This window comes from Mytilus trossulus, chromosome 2, assembly GCF_036588685.1.
Source record: "Mytilus trossulus isolate FHL-02 chromosome 2, PNRI_Mtr1.1.1.hap1, whole genome shotgun sequence".
Lineage (NCBI taxonomy): Eukaryota > Metazoa > Mollusca > Bivalvia > Mytilida > Mytilidae > Mytilus > Mytilus trossulus.
In genome coordinates this window covers 73759072-73785587 of record NC_086374.1, presented here as the reverse complement: position 1 = coordinate 73785587, position 26516 = coordinate 73759072, and the positions used below count along the sequence as shown (strand labels likewise).

Genomic DNA, 26516 nt, shown 5'->3' with positions numbered 1-26516 from the left:
AATCAGTATAGATAGGGGAGAGTAACAAGAGATTTATGTTTTTCTTTTCTTTCCATTTTACTACTCCAACATAGGATAATCTCAAATCCTTACATTTCTACTATTACAAAAAAAAGAATTTCAACTTTCACATTCTATTATAGTAAAGTTAAACAAACAATCTAAGTGTTTTATAACAACTGAATTTACAAATACAGAGTTTTGTACTTTGATTCAATATCAATTTTTGTTCATCCAAGCATTGTTTAAAGTCAGGCGGGACTTTCTAGTGTCATTGACCGCTTGGTCAATATACAAGATATTGTGTCATGTTTGTCTATTGCAATGTCGAAATCATACATCTATTGCATTGGTGTAAGAGATCAGAGATAGTACTATGAGCATGGCGTAAAGGCAGCGTGTACGTAGCTTCACTTTAGCTTGGGCACACGTGACATGAAAAGTTAAAATAGTCACAACTGCATGCATGCATACGACCAGTCTTGTTTCTCTGATTAGTGATGCAGTTGTTCAATTTCTCCTTATATATAATTATATAGCTTCGTTTTTAAAAACAATAATATTGCTGAATTCAGCTTCACTTAGCTTACCATACATAGGTTTAGTTTTAATCCCGTGTACATCCTAAAACGTAATAGTTATAATTGTATTGTAAGACGGAAGAGTTTAATTTTAATCCTTTTATCTCAGTCTGACAAATTATTTTGTCTGTCAAGATGTTTTCTCTCGGTGAAATACGTTAGAGTTGCGATATACTAAAATAGTAAGAAATGTGCTGTACTGTGGACACATGGCAACGGAATCTGCGAAAAGTTCATGTGAACAAATTAACAAGTATTGTGGTTGTACTTTTCATTGTGTTAAACATTGTTATTTTGAAGGAATTAGACAATATAAAGTGGAAAGATATGGATTATTATAATAACTCAAAAATGGATGTTATTAACGGAAAGAGTGATAGTAAAAATATCAACAGAGTTGACATACTAAAACAGTTTTTGAGAAACAACGATGCTAATTTATTTTTTGCGAATGGAGCATTTGGTACTGATGACCAAGAAGTAAAAACGACTCATTTAATGTGCAATAACAGATTTGTAATTTTCACATCTTTTGAACCTACGACGAAACGTGAGGTTGTTCATAATAACACAAAAAGAAATTGGCCTTCTCTAGACTGCCAAATAAAGGCAGTGTTATTTACAAATAATTCGATGCTGGCAAAGGAATTTAGATTGGGAGGATGGGATATTTTACCTATACAGCATGTGTCCAAATCAGACACTCCTATACTTAAACATATGTATATCACTATAGCTAGGCACTATAACGCGTCTATTATTGGTTATGTGAATGCAGATATATTATTTACATCTTCTTTAAAGCAAACTTTGGAATTTATAAATAAATATGATAAGATTACTGGAACACATTTTATGCTAACTGGAAAGAGGATAAATATTGAAAATTTAACAATTGACGAAGCAAGTTCAGTTAGCTCATTGATACAGGCCTCTAAAGATCGGGGGACTCTGTTTAGAACTGATGCGGAGGATTATTTTTTCACGAATCGTTTTTTTCCGTGGAATTCTTTGCCGGATCTTGTGATTGGTCGACCGGCATACGACAATTTTCTATTGTTATTTTCGAGAATGTCTAATTTTAGTACAGTTGATTTAACAGAAACTGTAGACGCTATTCATCAAACGGTTGACAAAGGATATTTACATGAAAAGTGGAACTCGACAAAAAGTGAAAGTGTTTATAATCGGTTTATCATATCGCAGAAATATCGGAATGTCAACTATCATGCAGGTCAAATCAACTGCTTGGCATTCGAAACAAGAAGAGAATCTAATAAAATTAATATCCATAAACGAACCAAGTTTGAAAGATATTGTAAGTTCTACACGGCGGAAATTTCTGAGGCAAAACCACTTCACTATATATCAATGAAAAGAAATGCAACTCGAAGACAATCGAAAACTTTGAATTCCGCAGGAAAAAGACTTAAACATAAACTTTTATTTTTATAAGACAAACTAGCTTTAAAAAATAATTGTTATTAATTACACATTACTTAATGAATCTATTTATCTTACTTTTTTACTATCATGGAGGCTTAACTTGTGCTGGTGGATAATATCCAGTGATATATCATTTGCCAAGCAGACAAAGTTGGATTGTTGCTACATTTTGATTTTCAAGTCTCTGGTGGTAACAATCATCGTCCAGCAATGAATGTGTCAGTATTGTTACTGTTGGATAAACCACTGTTCACCGTGAAAAGATAATGCTTCGGTACTGCTGCTGTCAAGTTATCGGTCTCCGAAGGTTCAGCAGTCAATGTTTCGGTATTGCTGCAATAACATAATCGGTTCCCAAAGGTAAAACTCACTAGTAGCCAATATTTCAGTTTTGGTGCTCAGTGACTTTGGATAATCAGTCTGGGTCAGGAGCCTGAATGATGGTCTATTCAACCCATTAGCCTATTTTTCAGTTTTGTTGATGTTCATGCAGTATTGGGAGATACCGATCACCTAACATCTAATGTTTCAGTTGTGCTCCAAAATACTATTCAACAAGCAGCTAATTTTTCAGTATTTATAAAAAAGAAGATGTGGTATGATTGCCAATGAGACAACTCTCCACGGTACAAGAAACCAATGACAATAGAATAAGTAGACAGCTCTCTCGCAAGCAAAAAAAAACTAAATGTAAAAATATAAGGGCATACACTATACAGGCACGGGGATACATTATACTGAATCCACACTGCACGAGTATCAAACCATGCAGTAAATATTTGCATGATTCAAATAATACATCTGTAAATTCATCTATCAGCAATTATGTATTTTCACTTATATAAAGGCTGCATCTCCCTCAGATAATGTCTTAAATTAATTTAAAAAAAACCCTCACCAATGTAAATAAACAATAAATCTCTCAAAGTCCTGTGTTAATGCATGGGAAGATTTAAAAATAACCATGTATTTGGCAAATTATATATTTTGTATCACCGAATTATTCACACCGTCACGTAATTTATATTCATTGAATCAACATCGAAATATAAGCTATTGATTATTATTTTCATTATCATTAAATGAGGGAAATTAATCAAAATGTAGTATATGCTGTACTCAGTGACATTTTGATATATATTTGCATGTATGAAAACATTCAAGTGTTATTTGTGACAGCTATTTGTCTCAGTTGACCAGTATTTAACATATGTTGTCGGAAAATGTAAACCAGCTCAGTCACAGCACAAGGTTATTATATTCGTAAATTACAACGAACATACAAAATAATGCTTGTGCAATTACTTCTGCCCCTTTAATTAGAAATAATCTTATTAGTCCAAATTTATTTGGTTATTTTCTATTTTTTTCTATTTTTTTATTATTTGTATATGTTGTATATGTTATATACTTAAAAAACGGAACTATATAATTTATTTGCTGCATATGTGCGATGACAAAATTTGCATAATCATATTCTTTCTTCAAGCTGTCGATTTTATAAATGTGCAAAAAAAAATATAATATGACACATAAAGCTTAAATCTTCAATTTTTAAACGTTAAGATATTTTCAAATGAAAGCAGTTTGAGTAGGAGGTCCTTTGGCGCACTTTCAACTATAAACTATTTCAATTTGCTATTTTTTAACCTTTGAGACACCCAGAATCGAAAAACTTTGAATTCCTTATCATCAATTTGGAACCTTAACTGTTAAAGTTACATAGCGGGTTTTGTGTGCAATTTTGACTCATCAGGCCCGAGAACACAGTTATTTCGTAGTGCATTTCTTTTAGACAATAAATTCAAATTAAAAAAATCGCGCCTGCTCTTTCTCAAAAAGCTTTTTACAGTGTAGTGTACTACCACTGAGACAAATAATATCAAAATTATAGAAACTTCTACCAGCTCTAACTCAAAATATTGACAATTCTGTGTTAAGGGGGTGAAAATTCAGTTTGACAGCTTCAGACGTGATAAAATTTGACCTTTTAGAACTAGACCAACTCACTACTTAACATATGGATTCAGCACCAAAATTTTTTGGACATGTAATTACATCCCCCAACTTAATATTTCATGCATTTAATATCAAGAAATAAATTGGGAAGGTATATCAAATAAAACATGCAAGTTATACACTGTTTACACTGGGGACTATATTCGTCCTTGGGCCATCAGTTCGACCAATGAATAGTTACGTAATCAATTCTTTGTTTCTTCGCAGTCTACCAAAATGTCTGTGGTGGTCCAATCTTTAATTAGGCTAAGTGATTTGTACATTTATATATGAAGATATCTAATTGACGAATCATTTTTTCAAGTAAAGAAGAACATAAAATTAATTTATGTGTCATAATTATGTTTCTTTATGCAATAACAGTGTCAGCCGTCTCATAGGTGTGAAGTTAATTGTGTAATAGATTATATTATTTGTGAGTCTTTTGAGTCGTTATTGAAATCAAAAGGTCCGAATAACATTATTTCTTGTTCTTAGATCAAAGTTTATACCAAATTACTATGTAATGAATCCAAGCAAGAACAAGTTCACTGGCTTGTTGTCTATTTGTAACGTACAAGTTCAAAGGAATTTATCAATTTTTGTGAAGAAAATCATAAAATACTTTATTTAATTATACCAATTGTCTTTTAAAATATACTATGTATTTGTGTTCCGTTTGTCCTGTCTCGCTATGTATTATCTTAATATGTATGTATATATTGTCCTCTTGTACACAAGTATGTGTCTGAGGTTATGAATAAAATCTTGAATCTTGAATCTTGAAAATCTTGAATCTTGTTCAAGAACGCTAATTGGGCTTTGTCTTGACTGATTCCAACAAGAATTTTTATCATTTACAGATGGAGTGGAAAATATGATGTTTTATGTTTGCTCAGTAACGTTTCGTGACAAATCTCACGGTAAACGTTCCATGGCAAATCATAGTTCATGCATTTCCAGTTCAAGAACAAATCAACAATTATAACTTGAACAGTATGTTCGTTCTGAGAGATATTAATGGAAGATTGAAATACCACTGAAAAGAGAATATGTTAGATAGTTGCAGAAAACTGCATTGCAACATGCCACCTCGGCACTCTTCAATCATCTATTGCAAGGGTTTTAATGTATGTAGTATCGATAGCGCAATACACTTCCGACACAATGCATCGGGTTTAATGTCTAATTCTTACAAAAAATATCTGTGAGTGTATAAGTACATTCCACTAAACCAAGTAGACACCACGAGCACTCATAGAAATTACTGACGGAACTGAGGAAGAATCTGATGTTAACATATTTCTATACCCTAATTCACCCTTGTCGTCATATTAACAAACATATATGTGACCTTCTGCTGTTGTCTGCTTTATGGTCGGATTGTTATTTATTAGACACATTCCACATTTCCATTCTCAATTTTATATCTTGTCACAAAAAAATGGAGTTTTCAGACATTCCCCGTTTACATTTTCAATCTTATCAAACATCATGCATAAACTTTCAACATACAACTACAATCATTATTTCCATCTAAACTGAATAAAGATTGTGTATGTCACGTTGTTTTCTCTTTATCATTTTTTGCCTGTTTGAATGGCCACACACTTGCACAGAAAACGTCTCCTAAAATCAAAATTTAATGAAGTTTGGCGTATGTCGTTAATCCATCGGTTGACTGTTGGGGTATATTACCAACAACCGTTGGATAATGGTAGTTTGGATAGTCATTAACAAAACAAAACCGCAAAATGTCCAAATTCTAATGCTTGATTTTCGTCTTCTCGTTTTTGTGCTATGCATGAACATGAATCTCTCGCTCTCTCTCTCTCTCTCTCTCTCTCTCTCTCTCTCGCTCGCTCGCTCTCTATCGCCCCCATTTTGTTACTTCGTTGAATATATGAATATGAAATATATATATAATGTAGGAAGAATACAATACTACATTTTGTGTCGGCTAATTTTGTGGATTTTGACCAATGGACATTAAAGTAAACACCTTGTAACACGAAGAGCATGTCAATGTACAACTAACAATTATCTGTCATAAAACCCGTCCCCTCAATTAATCATGTCACTTACCTGACATAGGAAGATAGTAACTGCAGCTGCGGGTCACCGAGAGTCAGTCTATCCTATTAATTTTTGACAGCGCTTCTTTAAATGATTTTTCGCTGACTTCATTGTCTATATGGTGTGTATACATTCTTACAACAAGACGCCATCCATGATGCTTCTTCTATTTATAACACTATCGATTTTTGGAGTTACACAGACTCACGGCCAGTGTGAATTTTCTCCATTAAAAACTGAAATATCAGGTACGCTAATTTTCTTTTAAGACATAATTAAGTTTTAAATAAGTTAATGACTGCATCCATCATTTTAAGAAATCTCTTTTCAATCTGTATAGTTGTGGTAACTGTAACGCTGGTTTGAACCGGCCGGGCGGAAAACTGCACCTTAAAGATGCCATGTAAAGAAATTATTAAATTTTGCAATAATTTTATTGGTGATTATTACTTAAAAAAAGCAAAATTTTTGTAAAATATTTCTTGATATTTTTAAGATGTTTTAAACCAGTAAAGAAAAATTAACCTTGATGATTTGACGGTTATTATTATGCACTAGCTTTTTGGTCATAAACGGGTCTTCAACTATTATATTTTTGGCTTTGAGCGTTCAAGATGAAGTAAAAGATGATAATAAGGAAGAAATATCTATTTAAGAAAAATATTTATGATAAACTTTTAAATTGGAAAGAAACTGATCCAAAACAGTACTGGCAGCATTTAAATGCACTTAAAATGATGATAGTAGTTCTTCAAACTTAAGTAAACTTATTAATATGGGAAATTTAAGTCAACATTTTCAGTCCCAGGGGAAACCTGAACATATAAATGTACCTTTTATGGATAAAATAGATGCATATGTTAAAGATTATAAAAAATATTTTAAAGGAAAATGTATTGACAGAAGTTAAAAAGTGTATAAACAAATTAAAAATGGGGAAAAGTGCAGGACCAGATAGAATTGCAAATGAAGTCATTAAATATAGCAGTTATGTTACATGTAAATCCATAACTAAACTTTTTAATTTAATTTTAGAAACAGGTAAATATCCGATTCAATGGAGAAAGTCATACACAATATTAATTTTTAAATCTGGAGACTGTACTGATCTTAATAATTATAGGGGTATGTCTCTCCAAAATTGTATTGCAAAACTCTTTAGCTCTGCATTAAATAATAGACTACACTGGCAGACCTATTTGGAAAATCACCGCGATTTTTGTAAAATATTCGGTGTTTTTTGGCCAATCTCCGCGGAACGGATAATAAATAGAGGTTCATCGTAGATTTTCCGTTTTACAGAATATTTTGCGGTTCTCCGGAGATTTTCCGTGTCTCAGGGAATTATCCGTTTGTCCGATAAAACGGGTGTGTATTGAGTCATTGATAGAACCAGTGATGCGTGAGCGACGGTTATTAAAAGGTCGGTTGTATAATCCGTTATGCGTGAGCGACTTTCAATCATTAATTGATCGTTGTATTATCCGTTAAGTGTGAGGGACGGTTGTATTGAGGTACAGATTGTAATATATGTAGAAGTTTACAGAACTATCATTAATCGATTGAGATATACGGAATTTTCAAAAATTTATCACATAATGTTTCTGTAAATTTAGAGAGAAACAGATTATATATTTCTCGGGGTTAAAGGTTTACTTTTATGATTGAAAAATACATGTGTATGTCTGAGGCAGAAGATCATTTAAACTTCATTGGCAAATAGGAATTTTTAAAACGATCTTGATCACCTGCTGATCCATTAATCTTTCAGAATGAAATGCACATTTATACCTCTTGGGGTTGAAGGCATATATTAGCAACATTAACAATATGCTACGATGAGATAATGACAAGTTGCGAATTTTAGTCCGAATGTGTATATATATGAGCATATGGACATACATTCATCTTTATAATTAATCAGTTCATCTGTCATTTGTTTTATTAAATTACTTTTCAATTGTGGTATAAATACAATTTTATCATTGTGTAAGACGATTTGAGAATAATGCTTTCATCGTAAATACTTCAGAAATTATAATTGATTCAAGAACCGTTTATTGGAACAAAAATAAAATGAACGGCCTATAGGAAGTTCTAACCTTAGTTGATATCAGGGGTCAATTGGTATAGCAGTATGTAACGTAATACAACGATCGTCGATGCATAATGTGCATATGTAAGTATATAGTATGCATGCAACTGGATTTCGACAACTCGTGGGTTGTCTTTTAGACAAAGAAGTTCCATTTTAAAGATATGAAAGTACGTCAATGCACGTCTTGTAAACTAATCTGTTACTTTTTGAAATATAAATAAGTTATATTAAAAGATTGGATGGTTATTTCACACGTATTAAAGTTCTTCTGTCATCATTACTGTTTTTCAATTATTTTTTGAGAGTTCGATCTTAAAACTAAGTTCGTCCTGACATTTATGGAATATTTGCCACTGGAAGTTAAACAACCAACAATCAATCATCTTATTACAAAATTTAAAATATGCCTGAGCGATAATATTCTTTTAAATTTTAATGTGAAAGACAGTTTCTCCTTTTATAAGAAGACACTTCCAGGTCTAATTTTAAGTGTATCTACATTCCGGGACTGAGATTTATTTACTATACTAGCAAAAAAAAAGAAAAGAAAAGAAATGATGATACGTTTTTTTTTAATAATTAAATAATTAACGTTAAAAATATATGTAATTAACTTGATCTAAAACTTGACCTCGCTCATGATAGAGAATGTTAAAAATCAATTGTGTCGACTGCACGGGATTTTCCAACGGCGGGAAATACCCTGTAACTATAAACACAGGTGATGTTATATACTGACCGATTGTGGAATGTCAATTCAGGGTTAAAGTGATGTGTAATGATTGACATTATCGTGCGCTTGGAAGTTGAGGCTCTAGTAGGTTCATTTCAATTGATAATCGAAAATCTAAAATCATTTTTTTTTTTCAAATCAACGATGAAGTTTTGGATATCATGGAAGGGATTTTTTTAAAGACAACGGAGGTACCTTAAAAGTCTATAGGAAAATATACAAATAAAATAATATAAAACAATTTCGAAGGTCACAACTTGTATCTTATAAATCAATGATAAAGCGACTTCATCAGTATTAACAGTTATAAGATTGCAATCAGATGACTTTTAATTTTGTTTGTGTTTCAGGACTGGGAGTGTATAAGATTACCTTATATTACATTGTATTTACAAATGTTTGTTTATATTGCTTGACCCTTATGGGTGTAATTTTGAAATAAAGATTAAAAATATATACTTAGGATGTTCCATTCTCAGCATTGTTTCTTGTCTGTCTGTTCGTTTGTTCGTTCGTCCGTCTGTCCCGCGTCAGGTTGAAGTTTTTGGTCGAGGTAGTGTTTGATGAAGTTGATATTCAATCAATTTTAAACTTAGTACACATGTTCACAATGATATGATCTTTCTAAATTTAATGCCAAATTAGAATTACCTCATTCCGTCAGTCCACTCAGGGACTTTCTAGTCCCTGGTCTGTTAAACATAGAAAATGATAGTGCGGATTGGGCATCCGTGTATACTAGTGACACATTCTTTTTTTTAATTTATTAAACTTGTTCTCAGTGGCAGATCCAGATTTTTTTTATATATAAGGAGAGGGGAGACTAACTGATAATGTCATGAGAGGACCAGCTCCAATCATTCTCAAGTGATTCCCTACATAATCAATATTTATTTTTCAACAAAAGGGGCGGACACCGTGTCATTCCCCCTTTATAGCCGACTGAGAAACTCAAAGGGCTGTTTAGGCAGTCAATGTCGTCAAAAACTTCTATGTGTTGTATAGCCAGTCATTGTGTCAGTGTAAAACTTCCATGTATATCAATCAATCAAATCAAGACTATTAAAAACTCCTATCAACGCCATTCCCCACTAAATCCGGCTCTGGTTCTATTAATTTCATTACTTCTTCAGCATACTAGTATCGGTAGCATGTGAGTATGGTAGCACTCCGTAGATAGGTCTGTAGTTTTGCATGTATGACACTAACAGTTGGCCTAACGTATTAGAAGGCCAGGGTTGGAAGGTCATTCAACATTCTGTGGCTCAATTGCAACTATATTTTCTGTGAAGTGCTACCTAAGCCGTGGCCAGGTGAACCCTACCCATTTTTTTTCAAAGGATTTTCCAATAGCACATCGAAACACTTCCAGCATTCTATATTTTTTTCACCAAAAAAATTGTACCTCAGCATAATACAGGTCATGAGGTACATTTGTTTGAGGAGGGGGTTTCAATTACTGTTCTTAAGTTTAATTTTCGGGATTTTTTTTTTATCAGATTTGCCCTGTTGTCTTTTCTTTTAACTCCGTGTAAACCCTCACACGCGATGTTTACAAAATTATTTAATTGTTTCAAAAATTAAATTTGTTGTATTACCTCTTTTAACAAAATAATATTTAGTTAGCTTTATTTGCGCCTTTTCAAAGTCCAAGCATTGAACATTGCAAACACATATAGATATTTTCAAATGAATTAGAAAATATCTTCCCAAATCGACAGAACGTACACAGAGATATTTGCCACTGGTCTTTACCCAGTTAACGATTCAGTCTTAAATGCATTTCTCAAAAAACGATGGGAAACAGAAAAAAAACCAGACTATATCTTTTGGATAAACAGCCAGGGACATTTCCAGACATGAATATAACTGCATGGACCATCGCTTACAAGTTTTGTGACAGAACAGACTTACAACTTTACTATAGTACATGTACAGTGCTTAGAACTGTCTCATAATTTTACTCCAGTTTACATAGTGCATTCTTTTATGTTTTATGATAACAGAACTGTGTTTTATCAAGGTTTATCATAACTTGTATGGTTTTATGATAACTGATTTCTGAGGAATATGTTTAATAATGCAAACTTTATTTAAAGATACGTTTTTTTCCAATTGGCGCTAAAGAAAAGCACCATATGAATATTCATGAACCTACAACGATTGCTCAAAATCGTTATTTGAAAATCCTGTTTGTGAGATGTAGATTCATTTCAATACCGAAATTTCGTCTATATATTAAGTTTCACAAGTGTATAACACGGACAAGCTATCAGAAGGTACATTACTCCCATTTTGTTTTGGTGTGAACCATCGATGTTTACAGCAATATCAAAGAATAAGATGATGATGGTAGAAAGAACTATGGGCGTCATGTGGCAAATATTACATGCATATCGGACCATGAGTTGTCAATCTGTATGAAAATATTTCCAATACAACCATATTATTGAGAAGGAATGTTTACATGCTATACTCTCGTACTAGTATTACAGGGTTCTTGTGTCGTTCACCTTAAACACACATCTTTTTAACGATGTATAAAAAAAAGACAGAACCAATTTAATGTCATATATCCCTATTTTTTTAATATAACTATAACAAGAATACCCCTATTTAGCGGACAAACTGTTTATTCTTTCTTCTGTTATTGAATATTGAATACCAAGAAGGAAAATAAATCCCGAAATTAATTTGAAACTTTGATACTCAATAGTTTTCCAGCAAAATATTCACATCCCTTGGGGATAATTAGTGTTTGTCCAGTGGCATATATAACATGCATGTCGGAACAGGAAATTTGGCATAATGTACTTTCAGAACCATGTTCACATCATTATACATTATAGCCAACAATTGTGATGACGAACTCCTTCCTTTGTTCGAGAACAATCTTGTTGAAATAGAAATCTGTGATTTTACTATGTCCATAACTTCGATGAACCCAAGGCAAGTTAAATATCGACCTGTATTTAATTCAAATAAGTTCTCTTCTTCTTCTTCGTCCATCGACATCCCATGATAACATACTGTTGTCATACGAGGACTAGTTTATTTACAAAACTTTTAACCCAAATAAACAAAATGTATGTTTCTTTCTTATGTTCAATGTAAAAATGTATATTATTTTGAATTGCAACTATCTATAGTTCCTTAACTTTCTATCAAGGCGTATAAAAGAATGGTCGATTAGTGCGTATATTTTTGTTAAATCAACATTTCTTGTATGTTTCAAACTGTCCTTCACTTTTGAGAACGAGTACTTTCATTTCCCCAAATTTACCCTAAAAAATGTGAAAACAGATTTTTATTTTATCAAATCTTTTTTTAGGGGGGAATTATTTAGATTTTTATAAACAATATTCTTTACACCAGAAATGTAATTTATAAACAAGCTTATGCGTTTAGTAATGACTAGTATACCAGACACGCAAGACAGAGATTTATACTACATGTACTATACACCTGATAGTTCAAAATGGAAAGTTTCAAGTTATCGGTCGTATACACTGATCAATACCCTTAGAAGTGAAGCGATGCATGAACTTGAAAGTCCGACAGGAAATCGCTTGAATACCTGAACGTGTCACCTCACAATACATTTGGGAGTAATACCTTTAGCCATGCTGGTGGTCAGACAAGGGAAGGTACGAATTTATTTAAATAAGTTTATTACATAAAAGAATTATGAACAAATTAGATTTTCGAAAACAATTTTCACGGAACACTTATTTACGCTCATTTATGACTTTGAACTATGACTTTTTTACCAATTCCCATATAAACAGTTAAAAACGACAGACCTTGGTTACTTTTTAAAAAAAAACCACCATTTTCCGTTTCAAGTTAGTTAGTCGGACAAAACAACCGTACGATTGACACGATATCGACACGCGATTACGACTACATAAGGCTACTATGGTTTTGGTCCTTTGTGGTTCATAGACATGGCGACACGCAGAGAATTGATACTCTAAATTTAAAATCGATGGTGATCTCTTGTCCAGCAGAATAAAACTTTAATACCTATAATTTTTAGCATTTTTATACAGAATGCAGGACACAGATCCTCCTTTGCTGGAAAAGAAAATTTGTTGATTATAGAGGGAATAACTGAAGCGGCCGCCCCGCCCCCTCTTATGCATTTAGTGCATATGAAATTTTCTGGATCCGCCACTGGTGTGCTAGCTAATAACTTATATATTTTCACTACTTTACATTCTTAGCCCGTCTGTGTGAAATGCTCTGAGCTTCATCAGGGCCACGCGCGGAGAAATAGCTGGTATCCCTCGATCGTTTAATAAATTGAATATTCATGTGTGCCTAAATGGTCATAAATATATTTCATTTTACAAATTAAATGATTATTCATCAACCTATGATCACCTATGGTCCGGTAATAACTTTTATTTTTTTTATTTTCTTTTTGTTTCAATTACAATTTGCCGTTCGTTTTTTGAGAAAAAAATTACACGGCTAATCATTTTAAGACAAAACCTCGGACCAAACACTTCGACTAAGCTATTATACTGACTAACTTGGAAAAATAAACCCAGATAAATGAGATTTCTATGGAATTTTTAATTCACCAGTTAATCAGAAATGTCCATCTCTAATATTTCTTTTGCATTTGATGTTGGTTTATATAAAACAAGTGAAACTGCGACCTATTGCTCACTGATGATACCCCCGCCGCAAGTGGATAATATTAATTGTGTAAAAATATGCACGTGTTCGGTAAACAGGAAGTTTTCGAGTGATAAATCTGAAAACGCATCACACGGTATAGCTGACTTATATTAACCCTTAAACCAAATTTCAGAAATCCTTGTATTGTAGTTCCTGAAAAAAATGTGACGAAAAATTTTCCACTTGGCTATCATGTGTAAAATCAAACAAGTGTTCGGTAAACAGGAAGTTGTTGAGTGATGAATCTGAAAACGCGTCACACGGTATAGCTGACTTATATCAAGCCTGAAACCAAATTTTAGAAATCCTGGTAGTGTAGTTTCTGACAAAAATGTGACGAAAAATATTCATGGGACGGACGGACTGACTGACTGACTGACGGACTGATGGACTGACGGAAGGACAGACAGAGGTTAAACAGTATACCCCCCTTTTTTCAAAGCGGGGGTATAATTAAATATCTTACAATGCAAAGCTAGTTGTTTGCGATGATGCGTAGCTGCATGGTAGATTACTACGTGAATTAGATCATTTTGATTATCTTTGAATTCACTAACACGTGGCTGTTGACACATTACACACAATATACTTAAAATACCTGGGGCAATTTACACTTCTGGTTTATTGTCCCTTTAACCAGCCAGTGTATCTGTGTATGATGTATTTATCTACCGTGCAAGGGTTGTGTAGCCAGTCAAGGTCGTTAAATGTATCTCTGGCTCCATTGACAGACTACCATAATATATTCGAAAGCGGATCCCGGATTTTGAAAAAAAAGAATGTGGAAGGACGTAAAGACAACATTACAAATTGGACTAGTGTACATGCAACATTCAATCTATTTCTTGTGTGACAGTTTACTGACTGTCAAACCCGTGTTCAATTTATTATTTTGATAGTGCCTTGAAGATAGCTGAGTAAAATAAATATTTTTTTAAACAAGATATATACATGTAGGGAGCTCTATTTTTACCAACCCGCTCATGAACAGATTAATTTTTTCTTATATTTACTTCCTGAATGACACGACTCTAGAAATGTTTGCCACTGGACATCAATTTAAAAATTAAATAGAATCAGACAGTCATGCTCGAGCAAATAACATTGAGAACGGAACTTTATAGCAAGATATATACTATAGTGTATACAGATTGTATTTGAACACATACGAGGGTCTTGAATATTGTCTTATAGTTGTAAGTAATTTTTCTGTAGTCTTCATATTTTTCCCCATTATTCTATATTCTTTGTTTTCTTGGTGTCTATTTTATTTACTTTTTTGGCCCTTTGTTGTGCACTTTTTGTCCATATATTTTCTCTTCTTCTATATAAATCCTATTCAAACCCAAATAAACATACACAATCAAAATGTTCAACTCAAAACCCCAGTTGACTTGTCATCCATGGAGTTTTTCTCAACCGTTGAGAATATAACAAATGCTAAATGAGTCCGTTTAAAAAAAAGATGTGGTGTGATTGCCAATGAGAAAACTCTCGATAAGAGACCATATGCCACAGAAATTAACAACTATACATGTAGGTCACCGTACGGCCTTCAACAATGAGCACAGCCCATACTGCATAGTCGGCTATAAAAAGAGAAAAAGTCTAGGAGTCCATTGCTGATATTACATATATATAAGATTAATGTATCACGTATACGTCTGATGCTTAATTGTTGGGGCTCTGCTGGAAGGCAAAATATTTAGCTCTTTACTGACTAGTATTTAACAACTGAAACTAGATAAGTTAAAGTCTAAGTTATGAAATTCAAGGAATCTATACATGCTATAACAGCAAATTTGAACGGAACCAAAACGAAAATTAGTAAAATAATAAGTATTTCAGCATTTTAATATTGGTAATTATTAATGATGTAATGCGTAAATAAGTTATCCTACACAGTGGAACAAATGGGAAGCCAAAGTACGTTAATGTCTGAATTAATCTTCTGCAAAAACAATGTCATTTTGTTTATTTTATCTGGTTAAATCTTCTGACATCGGACTCGGACTTCTTTAGAACTGAATTTTAAATGTGCGTATTGTTGTGCGTTTACTTTTCTACATTGGCTAGAGGTATAAGGGGGGGGGGGGGTTGAGATCTCATAAACATGTTTAACCCCGCCGCATTTTTGCACCTGTCCCAAGTCAGGAGCCTCTGGTCTTTGTTAGTCTTGTATTATTTTAATTTTAGTCTCTTGTGTACAATTTGGAATTAGTATGGCGTTCATTATCACTGAACTAGTATATATTTGTTTAGGGGCCAGCTGAAGGACGCCTTCGGGTGCGGGAGTTTCTCGCTACATTGAAGACCTGTTGGTGACCTTCTGCTGCAATTTTTCTATGGTCGGGTTGCTATCTCTTTGACACATTCCCCATTTCCATTTTCAATGCTATTTCAATAAACTGACTTAAATAAAATTCAAGCAAGTTAAACTGTAAGCTTGCCGCCGTTGATACCCCCGCCGAAATATTTCGGTTCACAGGAAGTTGTTGAGAAATGAATCTGAAAACGCACCACACGGTACAACTTACTTGCATAAACTCTGTAACCAAATTGATAGATACGAAAAAGATAGATATGAAAAAAAAATACTTAAATAAATGTTTAATTTACATGTAATGCATCTTTGTGTAAAAAAACGTTTGAATTGGCTGATCTTTTTGTAAAGCATGCTATTTTGACGGTTACGGATTCAGACTCATTAAGGATGCATTTCTTTCTAACACAAACGATGCAAACGGCTAAGCTCGCACATGTTTTGATCATTTCTTTTAAACATACGTTTGCAAATTTTACAGAAACTTTGACAAACTATGCAAACGCTAAAAATACGTCTACAGTTTGTCGTTTGTTAGTACAAACGCTGCATTTGTTTCAGTACCACAGTACATAGAGTAATCAAGGAAGCTGGCTACACTGCAAGTGCACCTCGTTATTGTCAAATGATCCGCGAAGTCAACAAAGTCAAACGCGTAGATTTCTGTAAACAGCTTGTGTTAGATAATGACAATTTTAATGACATTGTATTCACCGACGAATGCACAGTGCAACTTCATGATAACAAAGTTGTTGTTTATCGTTTAAGAAATGAATCTGCTACACCAATTCCACAACCGAAGCATCCATTAAAAGTGCATGTATTGGGAGGTATTAGTCGTAGGGGAACCACACGTCTTCTGATTTTCGACGGGATTCTTAAGTCCGATTTTTTCGTTGAAAACATTTTAGAAAAGACTCTTCTGCCTTTTATCAAATCTGTTTATCCAGATGGTCACCGTTTTCAACAAGACAACGACCCAAAACATCGCTCCAAGCTTGCCAAAAGTTTCATGATCGACAATGGCATTCAGTGGTGGGACTGCTGGCCCTCCGAATCTCCCGATATCAACCCCATTGAAATGGTATGGAATATGCTGAAACGCAGACTTGCTAAAAAAAACCTTAAAACTAAAGATGACCTTCAGACAGCTCTACAAGAGTTTTGGACCAGAGATCTTACTATTGAGTACTGCAACCGCTTTATTGACCATTTATATAAAGTTGTCCCAGTAGTAATAGCATTAGAAGGACGTGCAACAGCCGATGTACCTCGCAAAATATTTCCTGAAAGGTCTTATGGTAAATCGATAAGTTACTTCAAAACCAAGTTAGATGACCCCAGTTTCACCAAGAAGATCGAACACCTCCTACCACACTAAGAAAACCAAGTCAAGAACTACGAGAGATGCAGCAGAAACTTTTTCATAACAGTCTTTTTCAAGGATACACAAATCATTCAAGAAGATATCTTTAATTTGTTGTAAACTCAAAGGGGGGCTTCAAAGAGTTTTACTAATTATACCCATTGCCTTATCAAGTAGTGACCCTCTACTGTTTGTGACTGATTTCTAAAACGTAAAGATTTTTTTATCCTACATAGTCTTTTTCTTCAAGAACAAAAGAAAATATCGATTTTTTTGGTAAACACATATTTACGCTATTCAGTAAGTTTTATATTATAATTGAGAAAATTTGCTGCATTTTATTTTACCTAGAAAAAATCTCGTAAATAGTTTTTTTTGCTGCAAACTATTTTACTGAGAAAAAAATCTCGATTTTTTTTTTTTTTTTTTTTTATCTTAGAATTTTAAGCCAGTTGAATATGACGTTGTGTTTTTTTTTACAAAGAATACACACTGGACATAGTTACATGCTAGTCTAATAATATTTTTTATAATTTTATCAATCATAACTACTCTCGCTATACAGTACAATAATTATTGAAGAGTTATTTCTTCGTGCAAACAAAAAGCCGGCCGAGTAGTTCCGATTGATGATTTTATCCATGAAATTGAACAGGAAACCCCTAAAGTTTTAAACACATGTACACACGTGATATTATCGTGTCAACCTTGACCCCGCTTTCACCAGCAATGCATTTAAATGTTCGATCAAATTCTCTTCCAATCCAAACATTTTATTACAATAAAAATAACCATCGTATCATACAAACGAAAAACTAGTTTTCAATAATAGACGTTTCAGCAGCTGTTTCATTCGTGTATTTCTTGTTACAGTAATATTTCACGTTTTGAGAATATATAAGAGGGGGGATAGGACCTTTATCGGGACTCCAGGATCGGGTGTTTTTAAGCTTGGGATTTCAAGAGTAACACTTTCGGGTATCGGAAATTCTTTTTCGAATTAGGGGACCTCGGGATTTCGTGATTTTAAGTCCGGGATTTCGGTATTTTGTTTTTTAAGCCCGGCATTTGGGATCGATCAGGACCCCTTCTTACCCTCCCTCACATGACGTTTTCAAATATGAATAAAGATAGGAAACTCATGTCTTTTAAAAAGAAAACTAATCTACGAAATTACTAGAACATATAACTCGCGACGAAATGTAGAAATAATGAGAAAAGAACGAATAGGAAAAGATATTTTATTTTATATTCGAATCGTAAATAAAAACTGAGAAGATAAATAAGAGAACAATAATGTGTAGAATGTTTCTTCCTCAGACAGACCTGAAAAAAAACATATTTCTTTTATTGGTAAATTAAATAATTAGAACTGAAACAATCTGAAAACCGTTCATGCCTTTTAAATGTCTATTATGTAATTATCGATTTTACCTGTTACATTATTATAACCAGAGACATATATACACATGTGTATATATGTCTCTGTTATAACTAATTACATAATATTAAGTAGCATGTGCGGCCGACCATGCACGCTTGACTGATTTTATTGCACTTACTATCAGCTGATGATTTGATTGACAACAGGTAATCAATCATCGACATTTAAGTCGCTGATGCTGAGCCTTTTTAAAACCTGCGACATTTTTCAGACCATGTCACGGAATGTACTGTAACTTCAACCTGATTAAACGAAGTATTTGTTTCTACGTTTGTAAAAAAGTCTGGTTACCAACAACATTTGCATGCATTACTGAAAATTCAAACAGGGTCATTAAAGATTTATCAAAAGATGTATTTGTTTCTACTCGTGTAGCGTTTAGAAAACAGTAACACACGCGACGTTTACAAAATTCTTGTTAGAAAGAAATGCGGCCTAAGAAAAATCTGTTTAGAATCACAAGAAGTTCTGATAGGTCGTAAAATAAACTTCCCATCACTTTATTCTTTTCACATGTCAATTTAAAAAAAAAAAAATTCGCAACGATGTCATAATTGAAAGCACGAGGAAGGCTGACCAAAATGTTCAACTTGAGGCTAGTGATTGACAGGTATGATTATATCTTGGGGCTCTTGTGGGGAGCGTGGTGTCGGACGGAAAAAAGATTTCAAGTATTCATATATATATAAATGTCGATCTGATGTGGAAAATTGTGAGGTTTTTAATTTTTAATAGCACAAAGAAAAAGACGTCAGAAGAGTTAGAAGAGTAACAATGTGTAACTATTAACGTATTACTCGTTTATAATCTACGAGACTGATCAGATCGAAGTTTGATAAAAAAAAAAAAAAAAAAACATTCAATATCAAACCTTCTTGGTTGGAATAAACATGTTCAATGTATACCTGCAAATATGTCTTAATAAATTAAATTGTGTATTTAAATTATCTCTGTTGAATACAATACAATTTATTACATGTATCTATGATATCCTCCATAAATAAATATCTGCACAGGTAAAGTTAAATTCGGATCAACAGATTGATTTACGACCTTCCGCTTGTCCATGTTGTATTGCAAAAATATCACAGCAGGTGTTACTCACAGTAGACAAGTGTCAAATCAGTATGACATTATGTCGGATTACGGCATCTGCAGTAATTAAGACCCTGTTTTTACTGTTTTTACAGGAACTGATTTATCTTAACATGACAATAAAGAAGAATTTTGTAAGGTGAACATATTTGTAGTATTGCAAAGTTACCACGTGCATTTTCCTGTTCATTGGTCACATTTAAATAGATTATTCTTTATTGAACTAAATTCGATATTTAAATTGCAAGTAACTTTAATATCAAAACCACCGATTTTTATTTCTCGACTGAAAAGGGTAATAAGACGGTTATTTTTATCTGACTGTAAACAGTGTATATAATCACAACGATCTATTAATAACCGCTGCTCACAGATAACGGATTATACAACAATCTATTAATAACCGTCGCTCACGCATCACTGGTTCTATCACTGACTCAATACACACCAGTTTAATCGGACAAACGGATAATTCCCTGAGACACGGAAAATCTCCGGAGAACCGCAAAATATTCTGTAAAACGGAAAATTTACGATAAACCTTTATTTATTATCCGTTCCGCGGAGATTTGCCAAAAATCGCGGTCATTTGCCAAATAGGTCTACCAGTGCTAACATTACATTATGAAAACATTTTTGCAAATCAACAGTTTGGATTTAGAGTCAATCATAGAACCACAGATAGTTTGTTTATATTAAAATCTTTAATTTCAAAATATGTAAATAAAAAGAAAGAAAAGATATTTGCCTGCTTTGTTGATTTACGCAGAGCATTTGACACTTTGTGGCATGATGGGTTACGATACAAACTCATAAAAAATGGGCTAGGGAACAAATTTCATGAGGTAATTAGTGATATGTATAACTTAACAGAATCTTCTATTAAAATTGATAATAAAATTTCTAAATCTTTCATATTGGAAAGAGGTGTTAAGCAAGGGGATAGTTTAAGCCCTACTATTTTTAATTGTTTTATTAATGATATACATCAGATTTTTGACAATACTTGTAAACCTTTAGTCCTTCAAAAATCTGAATTGTCCAGCTTAAGTTTTGCAGATGATTTGGTAATAATGTCAAGTTCACATATAGGACTGCAGAATGCAATAAATAAACTAGAGAAGTACTGCTATGACTGGCAATTAACAGTTAATACTAAAAAAACTAAAGTTATGACGTTTCAGAATAAATTTTCTCCCACCCCTGTGATATGCTATAAAAACATCCAATTAAATGAGACTAAAGAATACAATTTTTTAGGAAACATTATTAACTATAAGGGTAATTTTAAAAATGCTATCCAAGAACTATCAAAAAAGGGATTGAAGGTCCTATTTGCTTTAAAAAGTAGATTTTCCAACTTTCAATCCATCCCTGTTAATTTATCATGCAAACTTTTTGATGTCTTAATAAGACCTGTTTTATTATATAATAGTGAGGTATGGTTTATGGAAGATTATTTATCCATGTTTAAATCTTTGAAACGTTCAGAACAACATGGTTCTGTTTGTGATACTTTGTCGTTAGAAGATAAATTTTGCTATGAAATGATTCATAATAAATACTGTAAATCTGTCCTAGGACTTAGGAAAACTGCATGTAATATTTCAGCCAAAACAGAACTGGGCAGATTTTCTATGGCTTCATTTATTAAACCACAAGTTATGCTATATTTCTGTAGATTTCATACCCATGATATTAAAAGAAGCCTATGAATTAAATAAGTCCCTGCATAATGATGGTTTTCATAGTTGGTATACATTTGCTCTAAATATTTTTAAAGAGACTGGATTAAATGCTAAAGATTTTGAAACTTGTGATAAACCATACAATAAAATTAAATATGGCTTGCCTTAAAGATGAAGTTTAAACAGGTATCACATGAATTTTATACAAAAAAAGTCTTGAATAAACTTTCTTCTATAACAGACAGTTCGAAATTATTTCTATATGGTCAAATAAAAACAGATAAAAATTGAAATTTATTTATTAAAAGAATCAAATTTTAAAACCAGACAATTAATTTCTAAATTAAGGGTTAGTGACCATAACCTAGAAGTTGAAATGGGAAGATATAAAAATGTACCCAGAGATCAAAGGTTATGTAAACTTTGTAATAAAATTGATGATGAATACCATTTTTTACTATACTGCAAATAAGAGATTGCTTATTCTTAAAGATTAATAATTTAAATCCTGATTTTACAAATTATCAACCACTTTTAAAGCTAAAACAACTTTTAAATCCTAAATCTGAGCTTTTGACAGAAATTGGTGACTTTATAAAGCAATCATTAGAATTGCGAAAATGAGGTCCATGTCCATCAAAGGCTACATTAATTACCATTTATAACTATGTTTTTTTTTTATGTTTATATTTGTAATTCTTCACTGTCTGTATTAAATGTTGTATTTGTGTTTGCTTGACCCATATGGGTGTATTTTTGCAAATAAAATTATTTAAGTAAACCCAGCTCTTGAAAGCGTTTAGAAAGCATAAAACTTATAATACGTTGCTTCCGTTTTGAATAATCAATTGAATGATATAATAAAATGATGAATACAACAGAAGGGTGTTTTAAAACAATACAGGATGTTTTCAAAATTGGTGTGGTAAATGTGTTTTTTTTTTCTATCCTGGTTCCGTTTAATGCCAAGTGCCTTTTCTACAGACTTTGCTTTCTGCGTCTATAGAATAAATAAAAAAATGACTTTCGTAGGACATTTAAAACATTTCAGCTTTCAAGCAGACAGGGACAAACATATTTTTCGTCAGTTTCCTAGGTATATTTTTACCTACGTCGAATTTTAAATCATAATATGAGGAAGGCGCTACCTTAAATGCCAGCTTTATAATGTCCTAGATATTGATTGGTTGTTGGTTGTTTAACGTTCAGTGGCAAATATTTAATGCATGTTCAGAACGAATGTCCAAGGCTACAATAACGTTTTGTTTATGTCTAAAATAAAATTATAAGTTCAGATGGAAAATGCTATTTTTCTTGAAAAAAATATTCTGATTCCCAAATTGATGAATAAAAAAGCATAGGACAAAAAAATATTTTGAATCCAGATCTTTGCCAAAAATGGTTTTATCTTGCAGATATGCAAATTAAATTTAACTTTTATATATCTAAAAACATAAAAACTTCCCAAACTGCACATGTCAGTCTGTACACAGTATTTTTTTAGGTGATAATAAGACTGTATTTGCCAATTTGTTATGATAAACCTTAATACTAGTGTTAAATTTTGACTAAAATTTTTTAAATGATAGTGCTGAAGGGCTTCGGTAAAAAAAAATCTGACTCAAATAAAAACATTTGTATTTCTGATCATCTTCAGTTTGAGAGTTCTACATGTACATCAATATCTGACATGTACTATTAAATTCAGAGTCAGTTTTATGTCATTTCTTGCATATATTTTTTTTGTTACATGTACATAATGTAGCTTAGTTTTCAAGTTCTTATATGATAGCAAAAAAAAATTGAGAATGGAAATGGGAAATACAAGCATGTTAAAAAAAACACATTTGGTTTCAGACAATAACTTGAGTTAAGTAAATGGATTTCCATGAAATTTTACCAGGAGGTTCATACACAAAACTCAAAAGGAAGATAAGAATTGATTTTGGGGTTAAAGTACATTATTGGGGGTATTTTTTTTTTTTTTTTTTTTTTTTTTTTACATCAATTATACTCATCTAGTACAGATTTGGCAGGAGATGCACTCAAAATATGGTGTTTTAAACATGTTATCTGTAGTCTGTGCATTTTTCCTATGATGTACATGTACTTCTTGATAATGTTGATGTGAGTATCATGATAAAGAAAATATGTTTGGTAACCGTAAGTATATATTCACAATTGACATGCACCAGAGCGAGAAAAGGATCTTCTTTCCCTTTAATTCCAAAAATTGCACATGATTTTTTTTCTCTCACAGAAACACATGAGTTATTTGGTAAATAAAACATTTGTCAATGTTTGAAACTTTCAGTAATAAAAATTCAGTTTAGCTTGTTTGAATGTTTCACTGATTGTGTGAAAATTTTAACAGCAATGTACAAAACACTTGAATAAATTGCATTATCTGCAGAATTATTGATAACTTTCCTCACAATAAATTCACAAGGACATAGAACTAACACATTGTCCATGCTATTCTGATCTGAGTTTTATACATACATATACTGGCATGGCTGTGCTGTTTCAAGTTGTCTTCTTTTTCTGTTTCCTAAGAAGTATTTGTTTAACCTGTTCAGTCACTATAAAGTGTTACAATTCTTATTTAGACGCAACACATAAATAGTGACCAAAAAGGTTCTGCTTTCACACGAGAGGAGCTAGAAAAAAATTAAATGTACGCATTTTCAATAGTTAGTAGGACTTATTACTATCATATGGAATTAAGGAGATATGTACATGTAGTTTGAGACTTCTGCTGAATAGAAATATGTGGGTCTACCTGTGCCTGTTTTCAAATTAGTCCATATTGAAGTTTAATTAAGGATCCAAAATTAAAATATGTTTGATTTCAACTGACATAAAAAAATTGGTGTTATTTATATGCTCAATATACATCTGCGGTCGTATCAGGCTGTGCATGGCAAAGCATTTTATTGACTTTTGGTTTGTACTTTTTTTTTGGGGTCATGAAAATAAATTTGCTAACATGAGAATACCCTAATTTTACCTAAATTGTCACTTTTTTTTATCAAACTTTTTTCATGTACCAGACAAAAGTTTATTCTATGCTTATTTTGTAGACTTCCCTTGTTTAATATAGAGTTATACCAATTTAATTTTGAGTCCATGTAGAGTCATTGAAAAATTAGTTTGAAATAAAATCCAAACAATCCATGATCCTGTAATGAGACCAGTACCCAAATTCCATACATCTTTACATGTATGGTTAATTTCAAATCCTTTAAACTGGGACATAAAAAGAGATTTTGTTTTATTTCATGCTGTAACTATTATTTTTGGAAGAAAATGATGTTCATGGTAACACATTTAATTTGCTCATTTTATTGGAACCCAATTGAACCTTTCCATAGATTCACCTGATAGTTACCTGTCCATTTAAACTTTTTGCAGTTCTATTGTCCTATTGAACAAATACAACAGGTATTGTTCTCTGTATAGTTTATAGTCACTCAGACCTTTAAATTTCTTCTAAGAGAAATCTATCACTTATTAATTAATGTACCAGAGTAAAAAGATGATAATAAGATAATTTCACATGGTGAAACAAAACTTGTAAGTTTTTTGCAGGTATTTTTTGTTGAATAGGTGCAATTTGGTTACTGAGTACAATTTTTGTACTGTGATGTTATATCATAAGTGTGTATTGCTAAATAGGTTGAAATGTGAACCTGATAGTGATATAGTGATAAAGTACTTGATAGAGTGAAAATGTTTTGATCAGGGATAAACTGATGCATAAAATATGCAGGCGACTGCTGCAGCTTGAATTTTAAAGGATGTAGCCCACATTCTTCCAAGTAACATGCCCTATATACACATCATGGTTTATTTTCATGGGTTATCATAATAACTCCATCTTCCCATAAAATCCAATTTTGGACAATATTGAAGCATACAATATATATACAGTAGTCAGTTCCAAATGTACTACTCATACTCAAGTCTCCTTTTATGATTAAACTTAGAGAGAGAAAACAAAACAGTTTCCATTTCCTGGGACTGTATAAGGTGTGACATAATCAATGAAAATATGTCTTGAGAGTTTGCCATTTAGAAAGTACAGAATAAGAAGATTGTGAATTATTTGAATGTTTTAACTTTTGTTAAGTTTTGAATTAGTCTGTGGACTACCAAAGGATCCAGAGGGAGACCCTTTTCTTGGGGGGAAAAATTATGATTATATAGGGAATAACTGAATCATGACTGGAGCGCCCCGTCAGCCCCCCCCCCCCCTTTCCCCCTTTATGAAAAATGCTGGATTCGCCATTGACTACATGAATAACCGTCATCACATTCAACTGTATATAATTATCACTGTTCCTTGATGTGGGGAATAATGATATGTGGCAGATGAACATAAGGAGTCATGGTCAACCAGTGCACCGGAGTTTACCCCGCATGTCCGACATGATCAATTTGTAAAAGAAATGCGAAATATATTGCTTGCAGAGTTTTTTTTCTGTGTTCCCATGGCTGGACGGAACTTTTACGCTAAATATGTTATCGTTAACTATGATTTTGTGACTTTTGAATGAAGTACCTGTGATTATTAAGAACATTTGCTTTGACCTCTCTGATAACAGACGAAACATGGCGTCGGATGTTGTTGTCATAACTTCGGTAATTTCCGTGGTACAATAAAATTTAAATAAGCTACACAAGTAGCCAACATTTCTGAATTCTTGTTTTTGCAAACAAATAAAAATTCATGTTCATATTTAACATCGAATTTGTTCCGTTCTGCCTGTTTTTACAAGATCGCGATTGAACGAGAATTTTGGCAGCCATTAATAAAAAATAATCGTACGAGATTTAACGAGAGTGACGAAACTTTTCAGATGGGTCGTCTAGCAAGAGTTATCGTTCTTTGTCCCAAAACGATGCTTCTACCATAAGTGCCAGCATAGCTGGCATAATATGAGGAAGGCGCTACCTTAAATGCCAGCTTTATAATG

General features: G+C 32.6%; 1 protein-coding gene across 1 annotated transcript in view; it reads left to right on the top strand.

The window, feature by feature from the left end:
• The first annotated feature begins 6099 nt into the window (after nt 1-6099).
• Nucleotides 6100-26516, top strand: part of LOC134707985 (uncharacterized) — a 34005-nt gene continuing 13588 nt past the window's right edge. Inside the window, exon 1 of the mRNA XM_063568192.1 lies at nt 6100-6349. Within this exon, the coding sequence (XP_063424262.1) occupies nt 6220-6349 (130 nt within the window). The 5' untranslated portion in view covers nt 6100-6219. The remainder of the gene's footprint in view (nt 6350-26516) is intronic.